This window comes from Cololabis saira, chromosome 20, assembly GCF_033807715.1.
Source record: "Cololabis saira isolate AMF1-May2022 chromosome 20, fColSai1.1, whole genome shotgun sequence".
NCBI classification, from domain to species: domain Eukaryota; kingdom Metazoa; phylum Chordata; class Actinopteri; order Beloniformes; family Belonidae; genus Cololabis; species Cololabis saira.
Window position 1 is genome coordinate 38,944,526 of NC_084606.1, and position 11,011 is coordinate 38,955,536.

General features: G+C 42.8%; 1 protein-coding gene across 1 annotated transcript; it reads right to left on the bottom strand.

Annotated features, from left to right (window-relative positions):
• Positions 1-2,397: 2,397 nt before the first annotated feature.
• Positions 2,398-10,033, bottom strand: LOC133420291 (uncharacterized). The gene is made up of 3 exons (XM_061709951.1): positions 9,926-10,033; positions 7,291-7,335; positions 2,398-4,593 (listed from the first exon to the last, which is right to left on the bottom strand). The coding sequence occupies exons 2-3, from the start codon at positions 7,296-7,298 to the stop codon at positions 3,024-3,026; spliced, it is 1,578 nt and encodes a 525-aa protein (XP_061565935.1). The 5' UTR covers positions 7,299-7,335; positions 9,926-10,033; the 3' UTR covers positions 2,398-3,023.
• Positions 10,034-11,011: the final 978 nt, after the last annotated feature.

The following is an 11,011-nucleotide window of genomic DNA, read 5'->3' on the forward strand; positions in this document are numbered from 1 at the left end:
TCGGACCCGGGTACCCCCGCAGCCAGCACCCCGGACCCGGGTACCCCCGCAGCCAGCGCCTCGGACCCGGGTACCCCCGCAGCCAGCGCCTCGGACCCAGGTACCCCCGCAGCCAGCGCCATGGACCCGGGTCCCCACTCGGGCAGCTCCGGGGATCCTCTGCCCCCCGACGCCGGCTCCCCGCATCCTGTCTGCTCCTGTTCCGGCTCCCCGCATCCTGTCTGCTCCTGTTCCGGCTCCCCGCATCCTGTCTGCTCCTGTTCCGGCTCCCCGCATCCTGTCTGCCCCTGTTCCGGCTCCCTGCATCCTGTCTGCCCCTGTTCCTGAGGCGGTCCCGCCGCCCATCTCTGTTCCTCTTCCTGAGGCGATCCTGGATGGATCTGCCCAGCCCCGAGAACGGCCCTCTGGTCGGTGTGCCTGGTCCCGAGTCTGGTTCCGGGGTTGGCCCCCCAAAATGTCTCTCCGGTTGGCCCGGCCCCGTCGGCGTCCTCCGGAACTCTCTCGCCGGTCTGCCCGGCCTCGAGGACGGCCCCCGGAACTTTGGCCGTGTGTGGCTTGGGCCCCCTGCGCCCATACTGGGTGTGGACTGTTGGGACATCTGGGATCTGTCCCTTGAGGGGGGGGTACTGTCAGGGTTTGACACTTCCCCCCAGTTTGAGTTTCAGTTCTGTCCCTCCTGTTTCCCATTTGCGCTGATTGTGTCTGCACCTGTGTCTCATCGTGTCTCGTTATCCCCTGTGTATATCTGGTCTTGTCATTCCTTTGTTCCCTGTCGGTCCGTACTGTTTGTTCCCTCCATGTGCTCCTGGTTTTCGATCCCTGTGTACGTGAGTTAATCTTGATCCTGCAAAGCAGCGCTTTTGTTTTTACCCTTTATGGAATAAACCCTTGTGTTTTTTTGAGGCCTCCAGCCTCCCTCTCTCTCCTGCATCTGGGTCCTCACCTTACCCCCACACGTGACAGCTGGTATATAAAACGGACGAGCTGGAATTACAACTGAACTGAACAACTGAACTGAACAACTTGAAGTTGACAGCCTGGTGCTCATAGAACAACCTCACTCTGAACACCGGGAAAACCAAGGAGATCATCGTCAACTTCAGGAAACAGAACACCGACCCAGCCCCCCTCTACATCAACGGCCAGAGAGTGGAAAGGGTCCACTCCTTCCGGTTTCTTGGCCTCCTCATCTCCGACAGCATCTCCTGGTCTGAGAACATCACCGCCATCACAAAAAAGGCTCAGCAGCGGCTGCACTTCCTGAGAGTCCTCAGGAGATACAAGCTGGACCCCAGCCTGCTGCCGACCTTCTACCTCTCATCCATCCAGAGCCTGCTGACGTACTGCATTACAGTCTGGTACGGCAGCTGCACTGCTGCGGACAGAGGAAGGCTGCAGAGGGTGGTGAAAGCAGCGCAGAGGATCATCGGCTGCCCCCCCCCACCCCCCCTGACGGACATTTACACCTCCCGCTGCCTCAGCAGAGCCACTAACATTATTAAAGACAGCTCCCACCCCGGCTCTGACCTGTTTGACCTGCTGCCTTCAGGTAGACGCTACAGAGTCATCAGGTCAAAAACAAAACAGTTTTTTCCCCAAAGCCATAATCACCCTGAACAACTTGTGAATTATCCTCGTTACTGTCTTTTTTAACTGTGCAATACTTCTCCCGGACTCTGTGCAATATTCCTACATATGTATATACTGTCATCTGTAAAAAAAAAAAAACGATTCAAATGCACCTTAACCTTTTTTTTATATTTTTTTATATTATTCATATTTCTTATATTTCTTATTGCTTTATATTTCTTATTGTTTGCACTACTGCTATTTGTCTTGCACTGGAGAGGTGATGCTGCTTCAAATCTCACTGTACCCAGGTATACTGACAATAAAGTATTCTGATTCTGATTCTGATTTTGTTATCTAAACCTTTAAATAAATAAATAAAACCCCCAAAACACTAACAGTGTGATACACTCAGTTAAGACCCGAGATTCTACCCGTCCGGCTCCTCTCAGAAAAGATCCAAGAGGATTTGTGCCGCGAGGAGAACTGTCAAGAGTCCTGAGGGTTAATCTTGACATCGTAGCGTGCTTCTGGTTTCTGGACGGTTTAACTGTGGATCAGTGTGACATGCTCTTGTTATTATGATCGTGGTGTGTGTGTGCAGTTGTGGGACGTCTACATGGGGTCATGTACTGGACGTGTACATGGATGGACTGATGACCTGCCCGGGTGAACTGGACTGAGGGGATTGATATAGATGGGTGGATGAATTATCCTCTCAATGATTAGATCACAATAAAAGCTTCTCGGTTTTGCTTTGAGCGTTCATCTTTCAGGGATGGGGTTGCAGGGTGTCCTAAACTACTGATGAAAGTGATAAACAAGATGTGAGATCTACAATGTTTTATTATCGATACTGAATCAATACACCTGATACATGCTTATAGAACGTCTAACATCAATTCAATTTCAATTCAATATTATTTATATAGCGTCTAATACAACAGATGTTGTCTCTAGACGCTTTCCAGAGATCCAGAACATAAACATAAACATAAACCCCCGAGCAATTATTACATAAACAATGGCAGGTAAAAACTCCCCTAGTGGGAGAAAAACCTTAAGCCAAAGAGTGGCAAGAAAAAAGAAAAAACTGTAAACCACCTGGAGTTCCTTATTCATTACAAGGATCAATACTCATTAATACATCTACACTGTTTGTCACCTCTTATAGTTAAAATTAATGTCAATTATTAAGGAATAAAACCAAACTATTCCAACTTTATGCTCAACAGTGTATATTTTACATACTGTATATTGAAACTATAAAAACACATGAAGCCAGTTTGGATTATATGAGATCAGCTAGCTTCATCAACCCTTACTAAATCTTCTTGAACTCTTCAAACATGCTTTAAACAAGATTTAATTAAAATGTCTCGGTCTGCTGGAACCAGAAGATGATTGATGTTTAAAGATATTTAACTCTTCTTGATGGATTCTTGGTTACAGTGTTAACCATGAGTCTTCTCCAGCACTAATTTGCTTCCCTCATCCATCTGACCGACCATCTCCTCCAGAATCTGGACCTCCGCCGTTTTCCCGAACTCCCGCATCTTCATGATGAGCACACCCAGATATGCCTGGGTAGACGTGGTTTCCACGGTCAGAGCAGAATCTCGCAGCTTCAGCACATGACTGAAGGCCTCTTCCACCAACTGCTTTATCTTTTCTTCGTGCTCCTTCTTCTTCTTATCCAGCACACTCAGAAAACCAGACGTGTATTGCACATTTGCTTGGAATTTTTTCTTTAGCTCTTCTATGGTTCTCTTGACCTTCCTGGTCTTGATGACGTACTTCTGGTAGTCTTTCGTATGTTGCAGTACAGAACAGTTACACACGGTGCAACACAAAGATTTCATGACCAAACAAGATGGGGCACCCCAGGCATCAGCGCATGGGTAATGACAGTTTTCTTCACAATTTTCGCAGCGAGTGACTCCATTATATGATAGAGTCCTCCATGTCCATCCGCCATCATATTTCTCCAGTTCTTTGTATGACTCCTCCACCTCAATGGTGAAGTTCTTGTCATTTTCCAGTTGGCTCTCGTGCAACTTCAGCTGCATTTGTGTCTTGTCAATCTCCTCCTTCATCTTCTCAGTCAACTTGATTCTTTCTTGCAGGTTGTGGATGGATGCTGTCAGTCGTTGTTGGGACTTCAGAACCTCCACTGTTGTTTTCAGCTCCTGAGATCCAGTTGTCTTCAGGAACTCAGAAAATCGCTGCATTCCCTTTGCCGTCTGTCGCCATGCGTTCTCCAAAGGCACCTCAGTGTCTTTGTCTCTCAGCTCCTCCTGACAGTTATTGAACAGGAAGTGAACCAGCTGATTATTCTCATTTTTGGCACATTTAATGTTTGCTGCTTCAAGAGCCTGAAGAGCATTTTTCGGTGGAATCCCATCTGAGTGCGTCATGAGAGCTATGATGTTTTTCTCCATGTCTTTTCCAAACAGAGACATCACTGAGTCAAAGATGTACGTCATGCGGTCGCTGACTCGATTCACAGTCGCCTTCAGCACCAGACAAACCGCGGCCATTTCACGAATTCCATCCTCCGATCCAAACAAGTCGAGCAATCTCTGATTGACGACGGCATCGTGCTCAATCCCTCTGGTGTCTCCATACCCAGGAGTATCGACGATGGTCAGAGAGAAGGGCAGAGTTTTATCCTCGAACCCAAAGATCTCGTACACGATCACATCTGATGTCTGACTCTCTGCTTGGTTTCTCTTCTCATCCTCTACGATCTGAAACCAGACTTCATCCTCAAACTTCACTCCCATGGTGTAGTTGACCAGAGCGTTGATCATGGTAGATTTTCCTGTTCCTGTTTCACCAACAAGTAGGATGGTTTTATTTGTTTTCGTAGAGCTCTTTTCACCAACGGTCAGTCTCTTCAGGGTTCCAATATGTTGGACTTTTGGTTTCAGCTGGTAAACTGCTGGACGGCCTGAACGGATCAGGTCACTCTGAGACATCATGTCCTCATATCCAGATGAGATGTTAGTTCTCTCTGAGTTCCTGAACAAGGAAATACAAGTGTTCTTAGTCTGGTGACAGAAACTTAAAGGTTTTAGTGATGTTTTTTTTAAAAGAAACTGTTTAGTACAATATTGAATAACCAAAACCAAACAGGGCGCACAACTAAATCATATTAGGTGAGTTTCCACTAGCGGGGGTTCTAGGGTGAACCCCCCAGACAGGAACCTCTAACGCTCAAGAGCCGCATGCGGCTCTAGAGCCGCGGGTTGCCGACCCCTGTTCTAGAGTATCCAAATGTAGATTTGGAGGACGGTCTTCTGCTATCAGGCACCATTACTATGGAACCAACTTCCAATCTGGATTAAGGAGGCTGACACCACCTCCACCTTTAAAACCAAACTTCAAACCTTTCTGTTTAGTAAAGCCTATAGTTAGTGTTAGTAAACCTCTAGCTGGTGTTGGTAAATCTCTAGGTAGTGTAAACTCTAGTGTGTTAGGGCCAGTAGTCACAGCCGCAGCTGCAGGACAAGACTAAAGCAGTTTGTCTCAAACATAGCTTCGTTTTAGGTATGCCATGTTCTGGGTCTCTGAAAAGATCCGAGACTGCGTCTGAAATCGTATCCTTCCTCCTAATGAGTAGCAAAAACAGTATGTGAGATTTTTTAGTGCGTCCGAAACATTAGAACGTACTCAATAGTAGGTACTATCCATACTCATTCTGGAGAAATGTATTAGTGTGGATTGATGGACACTAGCTGAGCAGAAACTTCCCACAATGCAATGCAGTGGTGTTTGGTTGCTAAGTGACACGTATATGTCATAAGTATAATATTAAGTATAATAATATTATATAATATTAATATTATAATATTATAATTATACATAATTATAATTATAATATTATGTGATATTATAATTATAATATAATAATATTATATAATGTCGGCCAGAATAAACGTGAAAGAGCAGAGCGGTGCTGCTACTACTGCTGTGACACGTCACTTCCTCCCAACGGCAGGAAGTGACGTGTGAGCTCTTAATAGTACGTCTTAATTAATGCACACTACTGATATTCACTCAAAGGTGTGCCGAACTTAAGTATACTTTTTACTGTTTAGTACGGAATTTCGGACGCACCTCTAGAGACAACCTGTGTTGTTATAGATGCTATATAAATGAAATTGAATTGAAAAACTCTAAATAACCACTTATGTTAGCAGCAAAGCTAATTCATCTCCCTCCCTTTACATCTCATCTATTTAATTCATTAACTCTTCTTACATCACCTTTTTACTTAATACCAAAATCTAGATTTAGAACCATTGTGTAAAACTCAGAATTTATTGGAATATCATGATTAATCACTAGCTGCCACTGCTAATAGATCACGTGACGGTGCCTTCTGAACCAACACCTCTACATGTGGACGTGGTCAACATTAAACATGAGAGAATTTAATAAAGATGCTCAAACATGATTTAAACTGAAGTGGAGCAATTCAAAATATTTTGCCTTTGGTAGACGGACAGGCTCCATCTCTGCAGGTCACCGTAGCAACCATGTGGACTAGAAAGAGCCAGCAGGGACACGCAGGTCTGATCTGATTTTATTTCACCTACATAGTCAGTAGGGGTGTAACAATATATCGTGCCACGAAATTTCGTGATACAAAAACGTCACGATACGTGTCGTGGAGGTGACAAACTGTATCTGATATTGGGTTATTAATATTAATCTATTGTGTTGACTAGTAACGACCCGCGGACCAAAATCTTCCTCCGCTCAGAAGAAACTAGTACCGTTTTGGTCCCGATCACGGGATTCTTGCAGGGTTTGAGCTCTGAACTTTTACTCATGTAAGGCTGGTGTAGAGTTAAGCCTTACGTTATTAATTTTAACCTTTTCGGGTCGTGAGTAGGATAAACACGGGGAAACTTCTGCTGAGTTCCAGTGTACTTTAATGTCCCTCAACAGTGTAGGATTTTAGAACATCAACACAGCACCTAATGCTGTATCACTCCGCCCAATCTAAAACAGACTAATCACTACAGATAAACTGACTAGTGTCATTATAGTCCCTGATTAACATCAGAATATAAAGAATATATTTATAAAATAATGAACCCTGAATTACCAAAATAACCTTAACAAAAATAAATCTCCTCTTACACTTATAAGGTGAGCATGAATCAATCTTTTTTATGATGTAAAATTGTATGTATTTATTTACTTTTATTTATTTATTTAATTTTAGTTCTGAAAAGAAAAAAGTCAAATCATACATGAGAGAAACTATTCAGTTTGTGGCTAAATATTTGTACTTGTATGAAACTGAAGATGCATAATGCAAACCTGACATTTACTTTTAGTTCAGTTTGTGGAAAATGGTTGGCCTGGCTTTCTCTTTAAAACTTAAACAGTTATAAAGCATTACAATCTGGAACAATAGGCAAACGTACAGTATTGTTTTGTATTTTGTGTCTTTCAAATAAAAGACAATTTTTCCAGTCATATGTTCCTCATTCAAGGTTGTTAAATAAATACTGCTATAATATCGTATCGTTATCGTGACCTCAATGTCGTGTATCGTACCGTATGGTGAGATTAGTGTATCGTTACACCCCTAATAGTCAGTCAGGAAGAGGGGATTGTGAGCAGATGTGCTGAAAACCAGCTTCGGGTCGGCAGTTTTAAAAACGGGTGTCAGGCAGTTAACGTTCAGGAATGTTTACTCACGTTGCCATGGTGATGGTCGGGTTTGTCAGCTGATGGAGATCTGATCTACAGAAGGAAAGGATGTTAGTTAGTAGTAGATGTTAGTATTTCACTCAATCATTTATATAAAACCAATTCATGTCTGAGCAGCTGCGTATTTATGACAATCACAGCACAAACGCTGTAATATGAGCAACACAGTTTACTGCTTCTGAGATGACCAGGGCTTTTAGAACAGAACAATGTGGTGTTTTTTAATCCCTAGAGTCCACATTTGTTTGTGATGTAAATTTGTAATTTCAACTGTTCTTCTTTTCCTTTTTGTTATTGTCACCTTGTTCTCTATAATCCACAAATAAATAAATGAATCGTTGAAGAACTGACAGTACCTGTACTTGTTTTTACTAAGTTTAAAAAAAAAACCTGCATTAATTAAACATATAACATTTTTGTATAAGGTGCGTGGTGAGGGACACCATTCTGAATTAGTTCATAAACACATATGAAACCATACTCTTTTACACACCATGCTGAAAACCTCACACACTCACAAGTGAAATGGGAGGTTTTAGCCAATATATTATTCAGTAAGGTTTAACGTTTAAGCTTTAGTCAGAGTTGTTTTTGGCTGTTGATATGACATCAATATGCGATCAAATTAACCGCCATGAAAAAAAGCGCCAACCAACCAGCTTCCGTTTCAACTGACTTTTTCAGTTGTGTGAGGTTTCACCTTCAAGGTACGTGATGTTTCACTTGTGAGTGTGTGAGGTTTCACATGTAAGTAAGTGAGTAAGTTAAGTTTATTTATATAGCGCTTTTCACAGACATTTGTCACAAAGTGCTTTACAGAATAAAAGCAGTTTAGAGCAATAAAATACATAGAATACATGATAGAAAAGAAAAAAACATAAAATAACTTAAAACTATGCAGTTTACATAAAAGCCTGTTTAAAAAGGTAGGTTGTTATTCGGCTTTTAATCGAGCTCACAGACTCAATAGATCTAAAAGTTGCAGGCAGAGCATTCCAAAATTTAGCGGCCATAACCTTGAAAGCTTGGTCACCACGAGTCTCACGGCGGGTGCAGGGACGGCCAGTAAGTTCTGCATGTTTGATCTGAGGGGCGAGCTGGGGAATACAGTTCCAGTAGGTCAGTTATAGGGGGGGCCTCACCCTGCAGTGCTCTGGGGGTGAGGGTGAGGATTTTAAACTGTATTCTACATGAAACCGGGAGCCAGTGGAGGGATTAAAGTGTGGGAGTCGTAAAAAAGAAGAGACGGCGTGTGTGTAATGGGCATCCCTCCACTCTGAGTGAAACGTCTGAGTTTAGACTTAGCTCCTTCAATACACGTTTTTCTCCATCATCAGACTCATCATCAGACCAGATTAACCCTTATTTTAATTGGACGTCTTGTTTATTTCAGTTAACTGGGAACATTTGAAGAGATTTCAAACGCTCTGTTTTAGAGTTTTTCTTAATATTATGTTGTCACCGTTTTATGTTACTTTACCTGCACTTTTAGAGAATAATCCCTGATTCATACGTGTGTGTTTAGAGTAAGCTGTTTTTAAAAACTTCTGTTGGAGGATAAGAAAAAGAATCATTAGGGCCTTGACGCAAAAATATGAGGTGCCGCGGCATGAAGGACATAATTCTGAATTAACGTTCATAAACACCAATGATTGGATTGGGCCGATGGCACAGTGGTGCTGCTGGTAGTGTAGCTTCACACCTAGAAGGTCCTGGGTACGCGGTAGATGCTGAGTGCGTGTTAAATTCCCCCATGACTTCAGCACCCACACCTTGGGTGGGGTTTTGAGAAAGTGCAGGCCCGGTTCTACGAGGTTGCATTAGCATTAGCATTGCACCCTCAGTTTATTTGTTTGCATGCTCAGTTGAAAGGACGAAAAGAAAACTGACAAGTGCGCGCGCGTTAAGCCTGATTTATGGTTCTGTGTTAAATTGACGGCGTAGCATACGGCGTAGGTACGCGGCGACGCGCACTGTATGTTCGCGTCCCCGCGTATCCTATGCCGTAAGCTCTGCGTTGGTGCAACGCGGAACCATAAATCAGCCAGTGTCCGTCACTCATCTGCTTCCAGCAGTTTCCTGCACCAGCAAGACGCTGCTCTCTGCTGCTCCGTTAACACAAAGTAACCATGGATATTCAGAAGTGGTTCAAGCACAACCACGCCAGCAAGTTTATAATTATTGTTATATTTATTTTTGTTATTTATTTATATATATTTATATAAACATATATTTATTTATGTTTTATTTTCTGTTGCTAGATTGTCTGATGGTTGAGGTAGCCCAGACTAAATGAAGCATTTTCTTTGTTCTGCAGCAAAATTGCTGCAATAAAGTATTTGAAATACACTTTAAATATTCTTGTTTTGCTAGTATCATTCCGCTTGAAATTATGGGGAAAATGCATAATTTAGTGTTGAATAATGTGCCAGGCATGTGCACCCGCTCTGATCTGAGATGCAGCCTAGTCATCATTTTCTAGAACCGGCCCTGGAGAAAGGGCCTTTCTGTGTGGAGTTTGCATGTTCTCCCTGTGTTCCCTTGGGTAGTGAATGTGAGCTACCCTCACAAAAAGAGAAGAGAGAGAGAGAGAAGAGAAGAGAGAAGCCCAGAGAAGCCCCACCCTGTCTGGTGAAAAGAAGCGGCCTGCTCACTCCTCAGGTTAAGGAGGAGACCTGAGCTCAGTGCAGGAACTCCCGGGGTTGGTAGAGGATGGAAACGCTCAGGACTGACTGAGCACTGGGTGATACAATGGGAAAAAAGTAGGGATTTAAAAAAAAACACCTATGAAACCAAACTCTTTTACACACCATGCTGAAAACCTCACACACTCACATATGCTCCAGATAAGATCACTCCACTAGTTCTTCAAAGCAACCCTTTCCACTGCTGCTCACTCCAACTTGCGCAATTTGGGGGTAATATTTGACCAATCACTATCATTTTACTCCCACATTAAACAGCTGACCAGAACTAGCTTCTTTCACTTACATAACAAAAAAGTAGGAGATAGTTTTTTTTTTCGCTTTAACGGAGAATGCATCTTCCAAGCAGCACGAGAACGGGGGGATATTTTGAGGATGTATGTAAGAATCTGCGCTGCATTAGCAGGATTTAATGAAGCTGAGAATAGAGATGTGATGCTTACCTGTCTGCTGTCTGCCTGCTGTCTGTCTCTCCTCCCTCTGCTCTGCTCTTTTATAATCCACCAGAAACTCTCTGAACTTGTTCTTTCACTTTCATTCAGTAACACGTACACATAGATGTATCTGCTCTTTTCTCAGAATGATTTCTGAGAAATTATGTGACTAATCACACACACACAATCATAGACACACAAGGGTGAAACTTTAGTTTCAGAGGTGGGGGGGACACAAGTAGGAACGGTACATTTGTGCGTGTAGCTGTAGCGTGGATGTGCAGTGTGGCTTTGTAAGACTATGTGTGTGTGAATGCGAGCAATCAAACAATTTTAATATGCATTTACTTTTTTAGACACTTTTTAACTTTTTTTCCTTTCCTTTTTTTTTCCTGATATATGTATTTATTATTATTTTCGTTTAGTGCTATACAATGATAGAAAAGAGTCTTGAATCTTGTGACCTCTTTCTCTGTGGGCATCTTTTATTTTTGACACAACACAACATTAACATGCCACATAACAGATCTCCTTGTGAACAGAGCATGCGCAGAAAACAAATTCCTGTTC